At 41.1% G+C, this 24,444-nt stretch overlaps 1 protein-coding gene across 22 annotated transcripts in view; it reads left to right on the top strand.

The window, feature by feature from the left end:
• cacna1g (calcium channel, voltage-dependent, T type, alpha 1G subunit) overlaps positions 1 to 24,444 on the top strand; it is a 219,880-nt gene that overhangs the window by 161,459 nt on the left and 33,977 nt on the right. For 12 of the 22 annotated variants that reach the window (XM_078163625.1, XM_078163624.1, XM_078163617.1 and 9 more), the window contains 4 exons: positions 1,321 to 1,446; positions 1,571 to 1,660; positions 1,796 to 1,988; positions 3,724 to 3,774. In XM_078163625.1, coding sequence (XP_078019751.1) covers positions 1,321 to 1,446; positions 1,571 to 1,660; positions 1,796 to 1,988; positions 3,724 to 3,774 — 460 coding nt within the window. Of the gene's footprint in view, positions 1 to 1,320; positions 1,447 to 1,570; positions 1,661 to 1,795; positions 2,010 to 3,723; positions 3,775 to 24,444 lie in introns of all 22 variants that reach the window. The other 10 variants (XM_078163631.1, XM_078163621.1, XM_078163623.1 and 7 more) reach the window with 2 other exon arrangements.

The raw sequence follows: 24,444 nt of genomic DNA, 5'->3' as shown, positions 1-24,444 counted from the left end.
GTGTGGCCATTCAGTAGCCAATCATTTCTTATATACATTTCATACCAAGCAGCCATTGCTGTCTTTGGTATTTAGGTTTCCAGGAAGCACTTTTGGAAGACCTGAATCCCAGCTAGTGCCCTAACCCTAACCTTTTACAACCTGACCCTGGGCTACTCGCACAGCCTGGCAGGGTGCTGTGCCGAGTACAGTAAATATACATATACAGCCAGCAGCCGGTTAGGTTAGCTTAGCAGAAAGACCGGAAACATGTACCTTTTTTCCACCAAAATTAGCATTTATATGCAAAGTTTTTTAAATGCAGGAAAACACGCTAAATATAGGCAAAAGACTCCTTTCCCATTGCTAGTAGATCAGGGCCTTGTACACATCTCTGCAGTCGAGTATGCCTATTGGGATTTTCGGGGTGAAATTCAGTGTCACAAATGCACCCTAAGTAAGCAGTAGAAAGTAGCATGGAGGTAAGTGAAATTGTTAATGATGGTTACTTTTTTTAATGTCTGTTCCTTATTCAGTCTCTTTAAACTCAGTGAAGACTTATTTGGAACGATGCTAGAGTGCTGTTTGGGTGGAGATTGTGGCGGCGTGTCACCATTATGCTGGAAAAAAGGGCTTGTCCACCTGGGTGTCATATTTCCATCAGCGCTGGAGCCGATAAATACTTTTGACTTCTGCAGTCATTTGTCCCAAGAATGCCAATTGTAACCTTTCCCAGTCAGACACAAACGGATATTAATTGGTGTTAGTGTGTTTTTGTCCAGGGGGGAAGCGGCTTAGAAACGACAGCTAACCTACCTCTGTCCAAAAGTATCAAAACCCTTAAATGTGGTGTAACTGGAAGACAGGATGTTAAAGGTTTCTGAGAAGGTGTTTCTGCTGTTCTGTTGAGGAGACTGTGTCCTCCTGTATCACAAGTACCTCTCAATGACGCTTCAGTACCAGAGTTAAACTTTTACTGCGGACCCAAACTTCTATTTATTCTCACTGCAGCAAACAGGATGGTATTCTATTGCTGAAAACAGCTGCATTCTTTATCAGTAAAAGATGGCTCTTGTCAAACATGGATATCACCTAACTAGAGCGCTACTGTGCAGGTTTAAAGTGAAAAAGAAAACAAACAAACAAGCAAGAAAAATGTTGGGTAGAGATACTGGGGGAAAAATGAAACTGTATGAATCTTCTGGAAATATACTATGTATTCGATGATATGAAAAATGTCTGAAACCAAGCATACTAAAAACAGCATGAAGTACTTTTATGAATCAGTTTTCTGTTGAGGGTCACTGTAAAATAACGGGTCAGTTTGTTTTTTCTTGCCAGCTCTTCAAGGGGAAGTTCTTCGTGTGTCAAGGAGAGAGTGTACAGAATATCACTAACAAGTCAGACTGTTTGCAGGCCAACTACAAATGGGTCAGACACAAGTACAACTTTGACAACCTTGGACAGGTGAGATTTCCAATCAGTAAATCCGTAAACAAATGTTTTGTTGAGCTGCTTCGAAATTACATTTTCACAAGCATTTCAGTTTATGTATTACTCTCTCATTGTTTCTTCCCTTTCTCTGTCTCAGGCCTTGATGTCTCTGTTTGTTCTGGCATCAAAAGACGGCTGGGTGGACATTATGTATGATGGTCTGGATGCTGTAGGAGTTGACATACAGGTTAATATGTTTAAACACTCTCACGCAGAAACGCACAGGTTCACAATCTGTTAGCTGTCATTCATGAGTTAGAATTTAAAGAAGGCTTCTACTATAACTGTCTACAAAATTCTCTGTATCCTGTGTGTGTTTCAGCCGAGAATGAACCACAACCCATGGATGCTACTCTACTTCATCTCCTTCCTGCTGATCGTAGCCTTCTTTGTGCTCAACATGTTCGTGGGTGTCGTGGTGGAGAACTTCCACAAGTGCCGGCGCCACCAGGAGGCTGAGGAGGCCAAGCGCAGGGAGGAGAAGAGACTGAAACGCATGGAGAAAAAGAGACGGAGTAAGGAGAAGGAGCTGGCTGGTCGGTAGTCTTTCCACATCTTTCTGAGTCCTGCTTGATTTGAGCCTGAGCCTATTTTTTTCCTTTTTTGCTTTTTGATTTGGTTTGGCCGAATCTGGAAGAACGCAATTAGTGAGCTAGTACCAACTACAGTTGCTGCTCTGCAGTAGAACCTTCCCTTTCCCCTTCCATCCCCTTTTCTTTTCCTCGTAGGCCATCTAGCTAGTTTTTGTTGTTGTCTGGTGATCACCTGTTCTGGCTCTGCAGACTCTGCTTCAGACTGTGGAGGCTTTTCTTCAACTCCAGCATCAAATTGATCAAGCTGGATGTTAAGTAAAGCTTCCATAATCGGCCGGTTTGCAGAGGTAGGACAGCTGACTACTGGCGTTAGCCCCCTCACCCCCCTTCCCTCCTCCCTTACCTTGCCTGGTTTACCATAGACGCCGTGCTTGGGATGGCCCCTTGGAGCATGCCCAATGAGTGCTGACAGACGGGGCTTGCATGGTGGTGGGTATACAGAGCTAGAGGGAGGGGGAGTTGTTGATCATTTAACCGCCCTAAACAAAAACAAGACAATCCCCCTCCCTTCCCCTCTTCTGCATGTGGTTTAGTACAGCCGCAGGGGCAGGGATAGACTAAAATCTGGGAAGAAAACGAAGAGTCTCCCCTTTGTTTTCATGTAGCTAAGATCTGAGATCACTTCGGGTGAGATTTGTAGGAGTTAGCGTTGATTCCCTGCCCGTTCCCCCTCCCCTCCGGCTGTATAGGAGTTGGTGACAAACTGCTTGGTTTGTTTTTTTTAATTCTTTCCACTGCCTCCTATATGCAAAAACTAAAGTGCTAGCATCTGCTAGCATTAGACTTTTTGTGAATTTTGTGCCTATACTTCCAGTATTTTTCCCACTTAATCCAAAGGCACTTTATTAAAAATTTCTGCAAGGAGCAGTGGACACTATTGGTTTCTTGAAACTGAAAAAAATCCCTTTGTTTCCATCTATATGACATGATCATTTTATTTGACAATAGGAATGTTTCAACTCTTGAGAAATACAGATGGAAACTGATCTTCCTTTTTCAGGAGGCGTCTGCCAAGGGTGTCCAATCAATCGAGAAACTCTCGCAGACCCTTGCACACTCAGTCTAACACACGTACACTTGATAACTCAAGATGCCCCTTTTTTTTCGGACGCACACAAAACCTGCCATATGTCTAAGTTTGCTTCCCTGTTTTTGCTTTTTTCTATTTTTGATTGAAAAGTTTGTCTTCTTTTTTTCCTGGCCCAGTGTTTTTTGGGGGGGGAGGTTTTGCCAGGAAACCTTTTTTATACACAGCAGGGAGAAAAAAGGGCTGAATGTTGGTTTATTAGCAAAACAGCAACACAAAAAGGTAAGGTTGCTCACACAAAGAGACAACCTACTGGTGCAACTCAAAACAGTACAGTTCGTAGGGTGGTTGTAAATGTCTGCCTTGGGTTTGAGAACTTCGGTTTATGAGTCAACGGCGTCCTGATTGTTACGAAACAAAAACGTGTTATTCCAAAGAACTGGACTCAGAATCACTGGAAAGACAAAACGTAGGAACATAAACCAGCTTAATCTTTCATCGCTTCCTTCTGGCCTTACTCCATCCCTCTTTCCCTCTTTCTCTCTCTTTGACTCTCTCCTGTTTCCAACTCATCCTTTCTTCCTAGCTTTCTTCTGCTTCTCCCTGACTAACACAGTCTCATTCCTCTAGATTTATTGGTTCCGGGGGTGAGTTGGGCCCTCTCTGAAGGCACATTGAAAGGTACAGAGTTTCCAGCATGTTCTGTGTGTCCCTTTAAACACCCCCACCCACCACCACTGACCACGACAACCCACCATGGTGGCTAGGGTTCTAAGTTCAATGATCACGGGAGGTAGGGCCCCATCCCGCGTCCCCGCCCCCCTGCCTCTCTCCCATCAGCTCTCAGTCCGCTGGACATGCTGTTACCTGTTTTCTCTGTCGCTGCTTTGTCTTTCACAGCTCTTCCACACCGTCCGCGATCCATCCACCGTCCACAGCACTGCACTGCTGCTGCACCACCACCACAAGAAAAGAAGACTCTTGTCCAGTTAGGTTGGCAGGGAAACCGAGATGGGGATGTAGTGAGACAGGGATAGTTTAGTGCAATGCAACAAATATTGGAGTTACTTGAAGGTAAAGGATTCTAGAGTGTCTCCTTCACAAACCTACTGAAGTCTCATGATACAAATGTAAAGAATAATTCCAGTTTATGGCATCTTGGGCCTTATTTTCATTGTGTTAATCATCTTTTCTGTTGGTTGTGGTAATATTTTGCCCACCAAAGTAATTGCTGAGATGTAAGAACATGGTGACATCGCTACAACAAAGTGTGACAGGTCAAAAGAGACATGAGCAGTTGATTATTACACAGGTTGTACACAACTACAGCTTTGATTCACCCAGAAGATTTTGAGATATTTCTTTGAGTAAGTGAAAATTTTGACCTGCTGGTAGCTCTAGATGAAAAGTCAGGCTATGTTTACATTACAAGCGAGTGTGGCCCAAATCCTTTTTTTTTTTTTTTTTGCTCTCATGAGCTCTCATAGATCTGATTTTTTCAGAGTAGTGTGGAAACAGAAATCCATTTTTTCTAATTAGATCTGGACCACTTTCATACGTGGATCTAAATCAGATACATAGCGATCACTGGCCATGCGACTACTGTGAAAACGGCATACTTCACTGTGCAGACGCAGATCACTCACCATTTAGTGTGTGGTGCGTTGAAAATACAGAAGGTTACTGATGCTGTACCACTGCTGTACTAGGCTGCCCAGTCACCAACCAATAGACGCTTTCTGATGGGGACAGGTTGCCAACATGTCACTGACAGAATTATGGGAATGTAGCTCTGGATATCCTATGGTTTGGAAGAACTTTTCCTCCTTGAAACCCTGCACATCGGGGCTCCACCACTCTTGACTCCTCTCCCACACCTCTCCCTCCACAGAACTACCAGTATTGCTGCTATATAACTTTAAAAAGATGCCCACAGATGCCATAATGGTAGACATGATCAACTTGTTGTCTTTGCTTTGTACTCAGTGTTTGATGATCCAGTGTACTTTGGGTGGTTTAAGATTTGATTGATTTGACTGATGTATGGAGAGTTTCTGGATGAAGCTAATTCTGTTGCATCAAAACAAAAGCTCAAATCAATGGGGTAATAAAGGAATTCATCAAACAATAAACTAAGACTAAACCAGACACAAAGCAGTTGAAGACTGTAACCCCATGGCGTCATCCATGCTCCACACTCATTTTAGCACACCTGCCTTTAATTAGAGGTTCCTGAGATGCCAGATCAGGTGACACATTAGGGAATGTAAAAAAAAAAGGTAACTAGAAGGGCTGGCTCCAAATCGCTCTAACAACCCACAATAGCTGCTAATAGAGTCAGTGGACCGAAAGCCCATTTGTACAACAGCCCGTTATCCCGAAAACAAATGGCCATTGCTCCAAAGGACCATTTCTCTGAAAATACACCACACTCCATCCCAAACAGAAGCACATGGCCAATTATGCACAATGACATCATCAGACCTTTCTACTATGGTGATCATTTGGAAGGCGAAGCTTGCTCCGCAATGTCCTTCTTTTTTCTTCATACTGATGTCAGACATGGGTCACTGAGCATTAAGCCCTGTAATGTGAACGTAGCTGAAGTCATTGGAATTCATGCTCTTTGAGCCATAAATGTCTGTACAAGACTTGTTGACAATCTATTCAGCAGTTGTTAAGATATTTCAGTCTAGACCGAAGTGGTGTACTGATCAGAATTCCACATTAACACTGTTGCTCTTGGGCCAGTAGCTATGGTGAGCTCAACCAGGAACTGATGTTCACAATAGACATTTTAGCTAACTATTTTACCATATGCCTTCATTTCAGCACCTGAGTTTGGAACCTTCCCAGTCATCTGCTTGTATTTCTTGCCTGTCTGACTTGCTGATTACACAGTTATTATTACCAATTGGAATGATGGCCAAAGCTTTAAAAATTAGGCCCATGTTTTGATACCTCAGAGTCCTCCTATAAACTAGACTTACTTGTGTTCCTCGCTCACTGTGTCTTGTAATTTCGGCTCACTGCTGTTATAGTGGATCAGATTTATATTGGAGAGCTTGATCAGGTTGTACAAGTGGTGCCATCTTGGATGAACAGATTCTGTCTCTTGCTCTCCTTCTTTAATAACATCCTCTATTAAAGGTCACCGGCCTCCATTAAACTGCACTGGACCACAAAAATTCAATCAAGAGCATTCTGTTTTTTTCCCATTGAGTCTGTGCTCGACTTAAAAGCTTAATTTAAGACACCCAGTGCAAGAATATGTAAATGTGATGACAATAAATTGAACAAACTCAGGCAGAATATCTAACTTGTATTTCTGGCTGCAGTGTCCACAGCTTTAGCGCCAAATAGCTTGTTTCTCTTTCTCAGAGATTGTTTCTTAAGAAGAAAACAATCAATTTCAAGCTTGTGCATCAGCAGGATACCATTATTAAATCATGAGATACAAAAGAGTTAAATCTGTGGCCAAACTGAATACATTTATCTCCACCTAATGGCTGATTTACTAAAGGTCACTGCAGTACAAGTTGTTATTAAGCGAGACCACAGCAGGTTTGTTAACAGTGGTTGGCTCTTGTTGTTGCCATAAAGGTCATCTCAGGTCTGTCTGACCACCCTGACTGGTTTGCTCGCACACATGGTTGAATTGTCGCAACTTGTTTCCATGGCAGTCTGGTTAAGGTATTGTTATGATAGAGCTGCGGAGAGGTGTGTTAGATAATGACAACCTCTTCCCTAACTCTGCATTGTGAAACTTTGTGTGTGTATGCTTGTGGTTAGTATATGTCCAGGTGCAATGTCTGTTCCATAGGAACACACTCAAACAAGGTACCTGACTGTGTTAGATTGTATTTTGTGTGTGTGCTTGTGTGTGTGTGTGTGTGTGTGTGCATATGTGAGTGAGTCAGGGGGCAGACGGTTGGCGAACAGGTCGTAAAATATAGAGGAGCAGCTCTCATCCTTAAATCCCCTCTCCTCTCAGTCTGACCGTCTGAGAGGACCCCTACAACCCTTTTGTTGATCCTATGCAGCATTTCACGAGTGCTTGCAGTATTTTGATATTTTTACCCAGAGGTAATTACAGTGCCAAAAACACAAAACACACACATAAAATACAGCGTAGACACAGTGTGTTACTCGTGTTAGGGTGGTCACCACTCAGAGGTGTGTGTGGGCACGCATGTGTGTCATGCACAGTGTGTTTGTGTGTGAGCGTGCAGAGTCTTATCTGTAGCTTGCACTGCACTGGACTGGCTTTTTTTCTAGAGGCTAGAAGGAGGAGAAGAACAAAGAGAGGAGAGGAGATGATGGAGGAGGCGCATTAAGATTTTGACTGAGGATGGAGGAAAAAGGAGATACATAGAGGTGGAGGGGAGAGGTGGTAGAGTTAATCATGTACTCACTGACAAGTTGGAGCAAATTGCAACCATATAAATAGAGACATGCAGAGATTAGAAACAAGAGATGTTCTGGTACCATTTTTGCTTTCCTGACACCAATTCCGAAACCTGAACTTGTGTACCGACACAATTACATGTTTAAAAATAAAATAAAAGCTAAACCTGAACCTGAAACTAAAGCCTTGCAAACCAAAAACATGACCTTTTTACTGGTGAGACTTCCCTGTATAGAATACTGTTTTATTCAGATGTGAAACTACTTATAAATTCAGTGATAAGATACGTGGTATCGGATCAGTGCTTAGATTAGCGTACTCACCAATACCCAATCCAGCATTCTAGGCAGTATCTGAGGCATTTCCAATACTGTTATCAGAACAACTCCATTCAAAACACACATAATCACACCAGAGCTGTGGACTTGAGACTCGGACTTGAGTTTGACACAGAAATGATGGTTATTCCAACCAGTTGTCAAATGACAGACAATCCCATTTCTTGAGCCAAGACACAATCACGAAAATCATGCATAGTATGTCTTTAAGCTGCTAAATACACTGGGTAAAGCAGTTTCACATAACAAAATCAGTGTTTCTAAGACCCTGTTCAGCTCATCACATACGGGCTGCTAGCCCAGCACGTGCTAATGTGAGCTCACCTTTTTTTTTTTCTTAGAACTTGAGATCCAGATGTTCAGGAGGTTTATACCAGGAGCCAAATTATCCACAGAGGTCTCTTCCTCTCAAAAAACAAACTGACCTGTGGTTTAAACCAGAAAAAAACACTCAATAAAGCAGTTTTAAATTTGAAAAATCTTTATTTTTACGATGCTTTTGGTCATGGAGGAGCAAATGCAAAAGTGCTTAAGTTAAAATCTAGAGCCAATGTTTGATTTGTCTGTTCTAGGCTACTGTAGAAACGTGGCAGACCTGAAAGACAAAGTTTGGTAGATAGAAATGGCTCATTCTAAGGTAACAAATCCTACACACTTTTTACATGCTTTTAGATATTACTATTAACATAGCTTTGAAATGAGAAACTGTCAAATGCAGTGTTATGTTAAATGTCACCTTCAGGGACCCGAAACACTTGCATCCTGATTTGGTATTTACTTATGAAGACATGTGACTGAACTTGGACTTATAAACAGCTCTGAATCACACATATAAACGTTTGCAAACAAGAACCAAACAAAAGAGACCCATAAGAGGTTGGAGGAAATGATGGTAATCATGTTGACATATAAAAACATATCAAGCATACACAAAGGTAGACAGGCATGCACGCTGTCACACAATGAGCGACGCAAACACACACATAAATAGAGCCACAAACACACACATCCAGGATGGCTTAGTTCCCCTCAGGGTTAATGTGAAGTGTCTCCCTGTTTGACTTGACTTGTTGTGTTGAGTCATGCATTCTGCAGTCAGAGTCAGCTGCTTGTGACAGACACATCAGGAGAAACTACAGTACACTGCACATGATGAATGCTGCAAATTGTAAATATAGTTCCATATTATTTCCTTCTTCAGTGGGCTATCAGAGAGGTGGCATGCTGGATATTTTGACAGACAGCAGCTTGTATCAGGGTAATGATGCTCTCAGTGTTTCTGCACTAGTCTATAGGCTGTCGGCTGCTGTGTGCAGCAGTAGCAGTATAGGTAGTGGCAGTTTCACATGTGTGTCTATAAGACACTCTATATAACCCTATGCAACCTATATTCTTACAGCCAGTATTTGAAACATACCAGTAGATCTGTGAGACAAATTATCAGCATAAGTAACATATGAATCACCCATGATGTGCCATGCCTTTGGGGACTGCGATAATAGTTAATTTCAATGATCTGTTACTCTGTGGGTATTTTCTTTTTAATTAACTGATTTACTGTGCAAGTTTCTAGAGCCTAAGTGTCATCTTCCATTTGCGTATTCTGTCTGAAGAAATAGATAAAAACCCAAAGGGATTCTGTTGATGCTCATGTAAGATAGAGAAAAACCCACATCTTGACACTGGACAAGCTAGAACTTATTCCATATCTCAGAGTCTTTGGGGAGCTCTATGAACAAGTAACATGAGTTTGGCAACATTTGATCATTACATGGCAAACAGCTACCAAACTAACCTTGTTTCCTAGAAATTTTGTTTATATACTACTCATTTGTTTTGCCAATTAAATTTTGTGGGAAGTGTTATTGCTGCCAGGATTATATTCAGTTGGAATGGTTTGAGGTGCCACACTCTTGTACTGTGTGGAAGTTGTATGTGGGTGGTCTGGGTGGATGGTGGGTGTACTGCACAAAACTCAAGACTTTGGCACCAGAAGCTGGTGCCTCTTCTGAGTTCTGTGGGGATTTTAGGCAACAAAATCGCTTTGATTTAGTTTGAGGAGACATAGTTGTTTTTGGCGAAACTACATGTTTTATCTTCATTTTTTCCAAAACTAAACCATAATCCTTGGGACACGGCTCAGGTCAGTGAGGGCTTATTACATACTGTATGCACAGCAGTCACTTACTGTTTGCACCCATAACCTACACAAAAAATACAATTTTTATTGCGCTTTGTGGCATGTTTTAAGATAAATAACAGTCCATAAATGGTTTGGCGTAAATGAAAGCTGAGAGTCTGCACTTTATGCAGGTATTCATTGTTTCATTTAAAACCCATTGTGGTGGTGTACAGAGCCAAAATGACGACAACTGTATCATTGTCCAAATAATTATGGACCTGACTGTAATTGATCAGAGTCTGAGGGTTGTGGCCCTTAAAACAATTTAGCCACTGTTTTTCAGCTGCAACAGTCGGCATATGCTACAGCAGAGCCATTAACGCAAGCACAAGATTATCACACTCTGTGGTAACTGCCAGAGAGCCCACATGTTCTCATGTGACAGACTGGCGTTCTTAATTTTGTTGTACTCCAACAAATGGCAGGACCCACTGCAAAGTTAAAATGGCTTGCTTCTGCAAGATTTGTCTTGGGTGGTCCAGTGGGTTCCCAATACCAAAAGAGTCCTCTATTCCATAGCACTGTAGCTCAATTACTTTTTGATTTAAAGCCCTGTGTAATATATATTCCCATTTAGATCACCTGCTAGTAATGTTATCATTCAGTGAATGGGCATTATCAGTGTTTTTCAGCCTCATATGTGTTAGAAAGGGCCTGCTACACCTCCTAGAGGGTCCTTATCAGCCTATTAAATTACCTTGGTTATTGTTAGGCACTGATTTCTCTCTGCCTCAAGTAACGTGACATTAGTATAAATAGCAATAAATTCCACCTGCAGAGAAAAACAACATTGAACTGTTTTAACTGAAGTACATAAGTTTGTCACATTATGTTATGTTACTTACATAAGTTATGGACAAAAGAGGCCCAAATGTTTCTGATGCTGTCCTTGGTGCTAACATACTAATCATCATAGATCTGTTGTCCACAGCTGCTTTTTACTTAGTATGAAAACCGTCTCTTTCAGTTCATTAAATCCCTGAAGCCATCTGAAGGCAGCCGGAGAAATATGTTGGTCAATCTGCAGCCTCTGATTGGAAAGTGCTGCACCAGAGCTCAGTGCCATTACTGGGGCCATCCACTGTTTTTACCTCCATTAACTTATACGCAAATGACACCAGGCTCCTACAAAATAACCTCACACACCTCCACACACATCAGTCAGTTGTACCTCAGCATTCTTTTTCTCTGCGTTTCATGTTTTAATCTTGAAACGCATTAAGGTGCAACACATTGTTATTGTGTGTTCACATTGTGCCACTCTGCACCATCCAGACAACAATACGATCTCCTGAAGAACTGTGTTCTCATTTGTTAAGATGTCATACCTCACTGTGATTGGCTGAGCTGTTACAGAGCTATGAAATCAGTGATGTGACTGCTGAGAGTGTATTTACTTATCACCACATCCTCCGCTCTATATACTACCTCAGGCAGCTCTTTTATACTTTGTCCTGCTACACATATGTGAACCAAAATAGCAGGTGCACTTGGAGACGCCCCCACAGTCCATGCACCCAAGACCTACCTCTTAAAATGGGGCCCATATTGTTATATTCCTGCATGACCTTTATGTTAGTTATGTTTGCTAAAGCATGCAGTCCCATGGGGGACAGGGTCAAAAAAACAATTAGCTGACTGTTCACAATGTAACCTTGCACAGTCTATAGTATAAACCTGTAGTGCAGTAAGTAGGAAGTAGAACAGGGACACATTGGTGTTGTCTCTGTACTCCAGAACATGGGTATTTAAAATGAAACAATAATTTTGAGTTTAAAGTACCAGCTTTAAGCATCCGTTTGAGGGTGTCCACATTATATAACCATGGGAGAGCTGTGCAAATTTAATTTGTCCATTTGCGTGTGTGTCTGTGTGTCTGTGTGTTTGTGTGTGTGTGTGTTTGTGTGTGTGTGTGTGTGTGTGTGTGTGTGTGTGTGTGTGTGTGTGTGTGTGTGTGCTATGCCAGCACTGCTCCAATAAGTCAGTCAGAGAATTGTGGCTCTGCCATGATAACAGATGGCCCTCGACTTCTCAAACAGGCTGAACAGATCAACACTGTGGCCCAAGCAGCCCTGGCTGGGTCAGCCCCCACATGAATTCACTCTATCATACTGTAACACTCTCTCATCACATCTCACCCCAAACAGTCATCTTAGCAAGTTATACACATGCGTGGACAAAATTAAGGCTTACACCTCTAACGCTGCAAACACATGCAAAGGTGTCTTTATAGCCACCTTAATATTTATTGTACATGGCTGTCTCACTGTATGTGTTTCTGTTGTGTGTTTGATTCAAGCTGTCGTGATTTTCAAGACTGTTACCTTTGAATTAAGTAATTTTGTTATTTTTGGCCAGGGAAGTAACAACCTCTCCCCCCTTGGCTGGTGTCCGTATGTTGCTTTGGAAACTCACATATTTAAGTGCTAATTGCCAGCAGTGCCAGGCACTATAGTAAGGCCACATCTTTTTGTGTTAATCCACTCTCAAGTGCAGTGCACACTGAACCTGCAGTGATTCCTACAGCTTCTGTAAATCAAACTCCCACTTGGAGTCCAACAGCAGCTCTTCCCTGCTGTTGTCCTACTCATGGCTTCTGTATGTTACCAAGCTAACTACACACAGACAGTGACTGTGATGGAGGCCCAACCTTGAAAGTGCCTTGCGTAGGTTTTTTTTTTTAAATAAGGAAACAAATTTAGATTTACATTTGCTATTTACCACTAAAACAAATTCACAAAGAATGGATTGCGGTCACTGATAGCACCGTGAATTGAATCACTATCTGCTAATGATATTTCAGTGCAAACACACCTATCAGGTTTTGCAGCTGAGTGCATTTTTGCCATTTTTAGCATCTGATCGCGATTGCCTTTGTGGCAAAGTATACATTTTGCCTTTGCCCAAGAACACAGTAGACAGCAATGGCAGAGAGAAAAAATAAAAAACATTGAAGTGCTGAGGCATTCCTCAAAACTTCAAACAAGGAATTTAAATATGACAAAGAGAAACGGTATTTGGGATTTATTATCTCAGTCTGTCAGTGCGCTTCACTTACCACCAATTCTCTGGCGACGTAAATAACTGTAACTGAAGACTATTGGCACTGATCTTTGTAAATTGCATTTGTTTTTGCTAACGGCCACAAGAGCCATGCTGGCATTTTGTGAATTTGCCCTGTTGTGTGTATCTAGGAGACAAGATATATTTCCTTCCTAATAGAACATTTACAGAGACATTTTTGGAAGAATTTGAAACCTACATTGTTTACATCCATATTTGTCCTTTTCGTTCTGGCCTTTGTCGATGATGCAGAACAACCACTGCTCCACCCAGCCTCGTCTTGGCAAGGTGTTGGAAACATCAATAAGTCAAGACTGGTAAAAAGAAATTTCCGCACACTTACATCTGCAGTGTTTCACTTTAAAGTGGCCTTTGCAAAAAAAAATTCATACAAGGCAAAATTGCTCCTTTGCTTCGCTCCACTGGAGGTTCCTCCTTTCTCTCTGCCCGTGTGCATTTGGAATTGCGGCTACTTGAGTAATCAAATGATACTGTACTGCCATCAAATTGCACTCTAATGTAAGGCTGTTGACAGATTGAAAAAATGCAGAATATGGAAACTGTTCTGAAAACTTACATGACAGACAAACGTTTAGAGTCGGTATGTAAACGTGATTGACACAATGTGAGGTCATGATTATTTTTGGATGAAAAATCGACTTGTGTGCAAAAGGTTTAACACACCTAGAAACATTGCACTAGCAATAGCAGGACAGGAAAGATGACTGTAAGCTAGCAAACATGGAATATGAACAGGGATTGAACAGGGGATTGACTGGCTTCCAGAGCCAGCCCCTGGTGGCCATTCAAGGAACTGCAGTTGTTGGCACTTCCGCATTGGCTTCATTTTTCAGTCCTTGTATTGAACATATTTAATAGAACGTAAGGAAACACACAGTGCATACAGCCTATAACAAAAAGCATTAATTGGCCTAAACCTGAAAATGACCTGTCATATCTTATGATAATGATACTCACATGTGTCATTTGAGATGAAGAACTTTTCCACGAGGTGTTTACATTATTTTGAATATTCCCTGTGGGTGAGTTCATTCCCATATTCACTTAAGGGGTCATGGTAGAGTTAAGATGCAGCACAGTGACATTCAGCTTACTTCAGTGAGAAAAGCTTGATCTGTTGCCTGCTTTTAAAAAAATAATCTGTTTTAAATTCTAACAAGCCTATTATGTAATATATTTACAAGGAGCTTGCACTTAGGATTCCTATTTATCCCTGAAACACTCATTTTCTTTGCTATTGCGTTTGAATTCTTAATGCAAATCACAAATATGTGCATTGACCAAGTAATAAAATAAGTGACGACATACTGTTTGAGTAAAGGCATGACCACATCTGATTGTATTAAACCTAATTAGAATACCTCAATCTTACATTTAGGATTATAGACTTTATAAAACTTTAAGAATCCCAAAAGCAGGTCAGATTTACTTTCAGGTTCACAAAGTTTTCCAATCTTTTGAACTTCCAAAATATACGTAAATCTTTTGCTAAGCCGCTGCATAATGTAAGTCTCTATATCTCAGGTCAGTCAGTTTTAGAGTCAGTAAGAAAATAGAATAGGGCTTTAAACTTTTATAATAGTTTTACCATTTTCACAAAGTAAGCTTACAGCTGTGCAGATAATGGAGTCAGCAGCTGATATGGACAATGTGACTGTTGTATTCTCCGTGTAGATTCATAAATCCTCATCACCTTGAGGTGGGTAAACAAAGTCATTTCATATGTTTTGCTGGTAATCGCCGTTGTCACAACACGGCCAGCAGTCAACAGCAAAACAGGCACAATAGGATCACACGTCGTTTACCCTAGCACCAAACACACACAGACATGTGAAAACTTAAGTGTGGGTATATGCAAAGCAGTCTGACATTCCATGAATAGCTGTTCTTCATCTATTAACACACACACACAAGGAGACACACAAGCTAGCCGGTGCCAATCCCTTGTTGTATCTGGGTCAGAGCGAACAGAGATGAATCTAACGGAAGTTTCCCATTGCCCCCCTTTCTTTCTTCTGTTCCTCTGTTGTAGAGATGTAATTAATAACACCAGTCCTTTGGGGAAAGGGCGAATAAGAGAGAGAGAGAGGGAGAGGAGGGGAAATCTCAGAGGAGAGGAGAAAGAGTGAGAGAAGTGACATACCTTGGCAAAAAGTGTCACAAATGCAGCTTCAGGGTGTAAAAGTTTGATGCCACAAGGTGTAGGTAGCAGTGTTAAGTGGAGTGTTAAATGTGATGAATCTTTCATAACTTTTTGGGTTTAGCAGCAAATGGAAGCTGTGTTACTGCAACTGCTTGAGGGTGTGCCACGGGGTGTGTGTCAAGGGTTCCTGATGTTACGCACACTTCTTCCGACCCAAAAACCGACATCGGTATCTTAAATTGTAATAGTAAAGTCAAATTTGACCACAAGAGGTAATAATGTTACTTCATCCAATAGGCTAGCTAATGACGCTAATTTGCCTCCCAGAGACATTAAGTATGTGAGTTCATCCATTAATCTGGAGGCATGACTGACGGATGATTGATATGTACTGAATAGGTGATACCAGAAACTGATGGATGATGTTGATGTGCCTGAAAAGAAAAATCGAAAGTAATATAATGAATAATAAATCTTATTAATTTCCACAGAAGGCAGTGTTGTGGCATTAATAATTGCTGTGAAAGATCACACAGTGTATAGTTAGTTTGATTGAAAAAGTATTTTGTGGAAAGAAAAGCTGCCCCAACAACACTGCGCTATGAATGTTTCATGTTGGAAACTTTCTCTATGAATATTTCATCAACAGAAATGTCAAGGAGAGAACGGCACAGAGCAGAGTGGCAGACAGTCTCATAGTGTAGTGCTGCCCTGCTGCACTGAATGTGGTGATAAAGAGACATGAGGTGGACTTTGAATTTGTCTGTCTTGCTACTGAGCAGGAGAGTTCTCAATGCAGGGGGCCGAAACCAAAAGCTGGATCTTATCCTTTGTGTGAGTATACATGCAGTATGTGGTTTATCCAAGGACAGGCCTTCAGTACAAATGCTGAAGTAGCAGATGAGCTGTGCGTGTGATTAAATCAGGCTAGATATGACACACAATCTGATTGTTGGACTGAGTTTAGTGTTAATTTAGGCATCACAACTAATCAGAAGTTGGACTTTGTCTGTTCCAGTTTGGGCCAGTTGCTGTTGAGAATTGGAAGATAAAATCTAACAACATGTCGTGTTTAAGAATTATGATTTGATTTGATGAGTTAGATTTGTTGTTGGAATCAGGTCAGTGTGTTCAGTGTGTGTGTGTGTGTGTGTGTGACGAATATGATGTACTCAATTCCTGATCCTAGTAAGATTAGCTGGTGCCATTGGCATCAGCTAATGGAGATCCTTTAAAACAATTGAACAAATAAAAAAATAAATGTAAAGCTGTAGAAGAAATAACAGTATAACAAGACTATGGTACTTTACATACAGGGACTTTTTTTTGCCTGAATAATTTACACATCATTCTTTTTTTTTCTCGAACTGTTGATTTGTCACGAGTTCTTCCACAAACAATGTGAATATTATTCAGTGGAAAAGCAATGTCATTTTTTGCAGAATTAGGTTGATTTTTCTGAGCTTTCGCATCAAGAAAAAGGCATCAACCGATCATACTGCGTTTATACTTTTGAGAATTATAGAACAACATAGATGGCAAACTTTATTAGTCTTTTCAACCTTTATAAAAGCTGCTGCCAGATCCACTTCTTCCTTTTTTCCTTTTCAAAATAAAAGCCCTTGATTTACTACACTGCATAATTCGACCAGAGGGAACTCATATTCACTCAGAGCATTCTGCTAAATGGAAACTAAAATAGCTCACAGTAGCTTAGGCTTTACAACTTACCTCAGAAAGACTGCCACGTCACTACTGTTAAGAATAATTCTGATGCAAAATATTCACCAGCCATGCTAAAGATAGCATGTTAAAATGCTAACGTGCTAATGCAGGCATAACGTTTACCATGTTTGCCTTCTTAGTTTAGTGTGTTAGCATGCTAATATTAGCTAACTAACATAACACTGAGTGCAACAGAGTCTAATGGGATTGTAATTAGTTTGGTCATAAACCAAATTAATGGACAAATGGTGGCAGTAGATGAGATGTTAAGGGTAAACGATTATATACTTGATGTCTATACCAAGATTCACTGCAATCAGTCCAACAGTTGTTGAGATATTTCCCTCAAATCCAGAAATGTCATCCTCATGGTGACGCTAGAGGACAAGTCAGGGGACCACCAAAGTCACTATGATTTATCCTTTGTAACCAGGAATGTCTATACAAAATTTAATGGCCAATCATCCAACAGTTGCTAAGAGAATTCATCCTGGACTTAAGTGGCAGACCAACAGACACACCATAAAAACAACATTGTGATCCTTAGAGTTGTGCCACTTGCTTGGCAAGAACTGAATCTGTTATCCACTTCAGCGTGGCTTCCTTAACGCTCTCTGTAGAGTTTACCTTCCTTGTTCCCCACTATCTCATTTCTGTTTCTTTCCTTTTTCCAAACAACTTGCAACATATACACAAACAGATACATATGTTTTTGATGGATGCCCATTTCTGTGTTGGTCCAGGAACTTGTGAGAATTTGTGTTCTCACACTCACAGTCTAAACAATGTCCGATGTGTTTCCCTCTGTAGTTTTTCAACATCTTCTCCTTCCTGACTGTCAAGACTGAACAGTCAGTGAATGTTGGTGGAAATAGTGATCATGTGTGGGGTGTCCAGTCTTTGTTTCAATATTCTGTTCCCAGGTTTAGCGCTTAACTTGGAGGATTATGTTTGACAGAGTGAAGTAAACAACAAGATCTATTTTAGCTACTTTATGTCTGGTTTATAGCATGAATAGGTTTTACACCTTTTTAACCAAAACATCTCGCATGGAAGGGTAGAACCATTTCAAATCCAAGTACGGGTACATGAGAGTTAAAGACCTTTAACCAAGGAAGACTTTTCAGAGGATGTCTTCTTTTCTATTCTGTGTAGTTGACAGGGACTGTGTTGATATTGTTGCTCTGGAAATAAACATGGATTCCACAAAGGGAGAAAGGGTAAACACTTTGTCATTATACTGTTGAAAAGCTTCCCATCGGTCTGTACCTTGTCATCACCTGTTATCCCTGTTGCTCCGCCCTCCACTCACGCCGTCCAATGCTTGCCTTCACCATTGAGTCCCCCATTTCAATTGGTCCATCCTGCTCAAGTATGACTCAGAAAGAGGTGTGTCAGTCTACCATGTGAACCAGCACAATGTGTGTTTGTGTGTGTTAAAGAGTGCAGATGAGTGTGTGTGTGTGTGTGTGTGTGTGTTTATCATGCCCTGTCATTTTAAATGATGTCACGTTATCTTATTTATTTGCCTGTTTTCCTCTGGACTCCTCAATTTGCTCTGCTGCTCCTCTCTGTTGTTCTTCAGTTGAATTTATTTCTCGTCTTTATCGTCTTTGCCTGTGTTCTCTCTGTGTTCTCTCTCTCTCTCTCTCTCAGTGATTAATATTTAAGCAAGACAGCAGAGCATTCGGGAATTCCAGTTAAATCTTTTTTTGATTGTTTTACACTAACTTTTTTTTTTTTTTTTTTTTTTAGACTCTGTGTTTGCTGGATTTCAAAATTAAACACCTAGTCCTTGACATTGACATATTTCTCCTGGCAGACACTGAGTCTCAAGGTTTACTACTGAGTCATTCACCATGAAGGACAGGGGCATAAAAGCAGCCGCCGCTGCCTCAGAAATGTGAAAATATAAATGTTTCTCTCTGACATTTTACTCATTTCCATCCAGATCATTTACCTTCAAAGTGCACTGTTGCTGCTTTTACTGCCCGTGCCCTGCTCTTCCTTTCACAGCCATTCTTTTACCATCTGGGATCCAATCTTTAAGTCCCTACATCTCATCCATTCCCTTCAGCCATACCAATCCACACTTCTTACTCCAACATTCCAATTATCCGCAAATCTCTGATGGAACGCCCAAACCCATAGCGCCTTCAGATACATCCAGAGAAGATCCAGCTAAACAGAAACCATTGCACCGATGACTCAAAGTCATAGCAGTGTGTCGTGTTGTTTTTAGATTCATGGTGAGGCCTCCTTTTCATCGGAGTAGCTGGCACACATCCTTTCCACTTCACAACCAACTGCAGACACCCTCACTCAATCATCACATTGTGGACAGCTGTAGGTCCACTGTGTTTCAGATCCATTCTCTACATAACCAACGCAATCCAACCTGCGCTCACCCACACAGTCACAGTATACCCATAGTGCTGTACTGTGCCCTTCTTGCTCATCGGTCCCACAACAAAGGACCCTTACTGTGTCTGTATTTCCCAACAAAGACCGCCTCGGAAATGTATAGATTATGTTTTTGAGCGTGGCCGCGTCCAAAAGCAACTCCCAGGCCAAATATCCAGCCTTTAACATCCTCACCCCCAAAGGTGAATCAAGAGGCGGTGTCCACGAAGATGAAGGTGAGTGCACTGGAAGGCAAAAAGAGGAATAAGGCTCTTGGGGTTGTTTTTGGACAGGGAATTATTTACCTCTTTTGTTTTTCTTTGTCTAACAGTGTTTCCTTCTTCTTTTCTGTTGGACCTCAGGAGGATTTTCATCTGGGGATTTAGATCTCCTTACAGTCAGTGAAGTTATTCAGTAAGCCTAAAACCGAATGTCCACTGGATCTTTTACATACCTTTTGTGCTGTGGCTCAGTCGCAGCTCCATCATTGTTCCAGTGTTCACAGGAAACATTTCAGAAGCGAGAATCAGCAAACAAATTTCTAAAATAGTTACGAATTGTTTTGCCACAGTCATTTAGTTGTGGTAATAGATGCTTTGTGGCTTTACTCAGTTTAATTATTAGACTATCCCACACCTGAATAGTAGACTATTTATAGGTTAGCCTACTTTGATCATATTTATAAACGCGTATTTTTTCTCTAAATGTTAGTCTTCCGTCTTCACTGAACCATTTGTCTCACCCTAAAGCTGAGCGTCAGACGTGCCCAGTGAAGGTGGGGGGCTATGGCATTAAGAAAACAACCTTTTACCGCCTCCTGTGATCGCTCATTTTAAATGTCAGTGACTTTATGATAATGATACAAAAAAGGATTTCATCAGCACTGCTGGTTAACAAGTAGCAATATTTATGAGTCATGATTAAATCATTATTTCATACTTGTTCTGTTGTCTGGCAGCAGACACAGAAAAATATATGAATGAGAACGATTACAATGTGGACTCTGCTTAAAACAGCGCATAGGCGATCATGGAGAGAAGGAGGTGACAGAACCAAGGTTTTAAGGGGACTTAAAACCTTGGTTCTGTCACCTCAGCCGCCATTGCAGAAATGTTCCAGCAGAAATATAATCTGAAATCTGGGAGAAATTAACATCTGCAGCCAAGTTGGTGAAGATTCTCAGTGCTGAATCATAGGCAACTGGACTTCCTTGAGTTTCTTGAAGATGTTTCACCTCTCATCCAAGAGACAACACCCATTCACACCTGGACCCATCGAACCCTAACAACACACATGATGGTGGGTCAACAGCTCACATGTGACCTTAACGACTCTAAAGCCCCTTTTACACTGCCAGATTTTGGGAGGAGCTGTTGATGATGCCGCACGTGCGACCCACTGGTGGTGGATAAACCAGAAACAGTTGACAGCAGGAATTAGCGAGCAGGGGAAACGGCAAACCTGACAGACACTGTAAAGATGAGCAACTGGGGAGACAAGGAATTGTGCGCAGTCCTTGTACTCGTAAACTAAGAGGCCATTAATCATCAGATGACGGGGACAGTGAAGAACGGGCCGACTTACGAGAGAATCGCCGAAGGACTGACTAGCTGCGGCTTCCCTTCCACGTCACTGGTTACCTCACACGCCGCATTCTGTATAAACAAAATTTGGTAGGCGGCATTTTGCCACACTCCGCGATTTTGTTTTTATACTGTCAATGCTGAAAAAAGACTGATTGGGCTTTCCTGCAAATTTGCACAATTCCTGTCTAAAAAGGGCTTAAAACTCAGAGACTAAAGACTCTGTAATGGTTCACACCCACACAGGGGTTAAGGCATGCAATTCTGCACCAGTCTGTTAGAACTGAAGAAGCCTCTTGGATGAGAGGTGAAACATCTTCAAGAAACTCAAGCAAGTCTAGTTGCCAATGATATAGCACTGCAACCAAGACTACATGTTTCCCTGATGTTAGCATAGCTACATGTAGCAGTGAAGGCTATGTAACATATACACTTGCAGTAATATGACTGGCGCAGATGACCATATAAAGAAATCCATCACGATCCAATGTCAGCTTATCTCAAAAGTAGAAAAAAGTTGGAGACAGTGGAGTGAAGCTTGAGGTTTTTGCTCATAGAGACTACTTTTACAAAAGTATACCTCATTATTTGAAACTCTGGCCACAAGAGATATAACCAACAGACAATGTAACATTTTAAATGTGGCAGAAAATAAGGAAAAGCATAATAGGTCCCCTTTAACTGTCTGACTGTCTGAGCAGACCAGTCTGTCCTTTCAGTTTTGTTGTTTGCTAACTCTAAAGAGAATGAAGAGAAAGAAGTAGAGTAGGAAAATTGTTTCCTTTAAAAAATACGTTTTCCTTGCTGTTCTGACAAATTAGTAACAAATTAAATACATTATTGGATTTTGATTTTATGGTAATTGCCAATAAATATAGGCATTTATATACATTTGCAAGTAAATGTCACGCTTTAGAAATGCAAACTTCTCCAGCCAAAATAGACTCTTAAAGAGCTGGTAGTGAGATGCTTTGGTCATGGACCCGGTGGACACTGCTACAACAGTTAGAATGGCAGCAAATCATCTCCAGCAGCCACGACAGAGAAAGATTGGTGGACACTGGTGATAAAAGAACTGGTTTGTGGCAAAATAGTTTGTTTTTGTGGGTCACCTAAGTATAAGAAGACAAATTGTATTCCATTTGGGTCACAAATATTCATACAATACCTTCTTTATACATTCTAGAAAGTTTATGTAGTGCAGTTATTTTAACACAATGAGATCTAAATCCCTGTGAGATGATTGTCCTGAGTGTTCTGTTAAATCTACACAGAATCTGTGTCAAATATGAGGATGGTGGTGCAGGGAGCAGGCATCATGACCTGCACAAAGAAGTTTGCAGGTTGTGACCCCTCTGTGCCTTTGCACCCATCCTCCGTCCCTGTCAAAACGATGTCAGAGCTGAGAGAGGAGGCTGCCACATCAGTGAAGGAGGGGAGGGAAAGGACAGGGAGCAAAAATGAAGGCTAAAAAAATCTCCTTCCAACTGAATATCTTTCCCATCTGTTGCTACCTTACTCAAAAGAAAATAATAATTCAGATGCCAGTATGACTCAAAGCAGGAGCAGCATAAACTCTGTTGCTCATTAAGAGCGGCTCTGCTCTTTTCTCTGAGGAGGAGAAAAGAGCAGTGGAAGTGAGATCAGGAGAATTGGGGCAGCAGCGTAATTTGACTTCCTAAACTTTCACCTTTTCTTCACTCACTTCATTCCCTTCAGTCTCCTCTGGAGACTAGTTGAGCTTTAGCCAAAAGGTTTCTGTCTCTCTCTTTCCTTACATTTCTTCTCCCTTATTCCCCAATGTATTGTTCGGTCTCACCCTCTTTGCCCCATCCATAATATTAAGGGCAATGCTTACTTACTTCCTCAAATTACTTTTTTAGAGGGAAAGTGAACTACTCTAGCATACTCACTTCAGCTATTCCATACTGTATCCAACTCTTATTCTTGGCCCTGTATTTGCATGTATTTTATTGTATAGGAATATAAATGGGACAGCAGATATATACTGTGCTAGGAAGAGAAAAAGTTGTGTAAAACAACACACTTAGATGAATGATGGTGTGTAGAAGAGGAGGTGAAACAAAGGGACTGCTGTTAGGTGAAAGTATGGCTCGCCGAGCACCTGCAAACAGTAAGTAGAACAGAATAAAAATAATGTTTTCTCATCCACAAATGATGGAGGATCTCGTAAATAGGAACTCCCAGTGAATGAACCAAATTGTTGCATCCCACAAGCGCTATGCCCAACTGTCCCGATTCAAAGACACATGCCCAGACACATTACCCAAGACGCTTCAAACCTGCTTTATCCTCTCGGTGGGCCACATGGTAAATCGTCAAAAAGTATAACCTCATTTATAAAAAGCAGCTGACAAGATGAGGGAGTATTGCTGCAGTGACAATTCCAGGACCTGTGGTGCTGAAAAGCAAGGCAGGTGACTGAGTATGTCATCCTGTTTTAGTGCATTTATTTGAAAAGTCAGGCCAAGCACTCCAGAGGCCACATTATTTTCAATTTCTGGCACGCACATCTCTGTAGGAGTTCAAGAGCAGTCAAACTCCAACCCTGGCTGCCCTGTGGTTCAGCGGCTAGCACCAGCATTCAGGTTCATCTCCCCTGTTGTCAATATCAATAATTACCAGCAGGTGCAAAATTAGCTTTCAGCAAAGATGACCCTGAACACAGATATAGAATAATTAACTTGAAGCTCAGCAGCAGTGCAGACCTCTGCCAAACCTCAGCAACTCTCCAACTTATAATGCTGTAGAGGGGCCATAGTTTATTGGATGCCCATTTAAGACAGGTATATTTTCTTAATATTCACCTATTCCAAGAATTATATAGGAAATTCTAAAAAGGCACTTCCCTGTTTTTTTCTCCGCGGCCAGGTTTGATTTAGTTTTTGTTGTAATGCAATGTCAGTAGTAGTAATAGTTAAAAGGAGGTTATGTTTTCACCGGGGTTGTACTGTTTGTCTGTTTGTCTGCAAAATAACTCGAAAAGTTCTGAACGGATTTTGATGAAATTTTCAGGAAAGGTTGATAATGGGACAAGGAACAGATGATAAAATTTTGGTGGTGATCGGTTGAAGCAAAGTAGATAAAATAATAAAATGGTGGGAAATCCGAGCTGCTTGGCGGAGGTCTGCACTCTCCAAGTGCTCTAGTTCTTTCGTGTATACCTTGAGAAATTCAGGATAATATATATTTCCACACTACTAATTCCATCAGTACAAGTCATGTGTTAGTTACTACTCTGCTTCTATGAGTTTCTCTCAATGAATATATGTAGTGAAAGCACATTTGAAAAAATTAACAGCAACATCTCTATCCCGAAATTGTGATCCATTTCCTCAAAATAATCTACATTGGTACTGGTCACTTGGTCAGGCAACTAGGCTTGGGCGCTACCAAGCTAATATGGCATATCGGGGTATTTAGTACCAAATGTATAATTTTCAATACCATCAAAAGATGTTCCT

Source organism: Epinephelus lanceolatus, chromosome 21 (genome assembly GCF_041903045.1).
Source record: "Epinephelus lanceolatus isolate andai-2023 chromosome 21, ASM4190304v1, whole genome shotgun sequence".
NCBI classification, from domain to species: domain Eukaryota; kingdom Metazoa; phylum Chordata; class Actinopteri; order Perciformes; family Serranidae; genus Epinephelus; species Epinephelus lanceolatus.
This window is presented reverse-complemented; position numbering and strand designations above follow the sequence as displayed.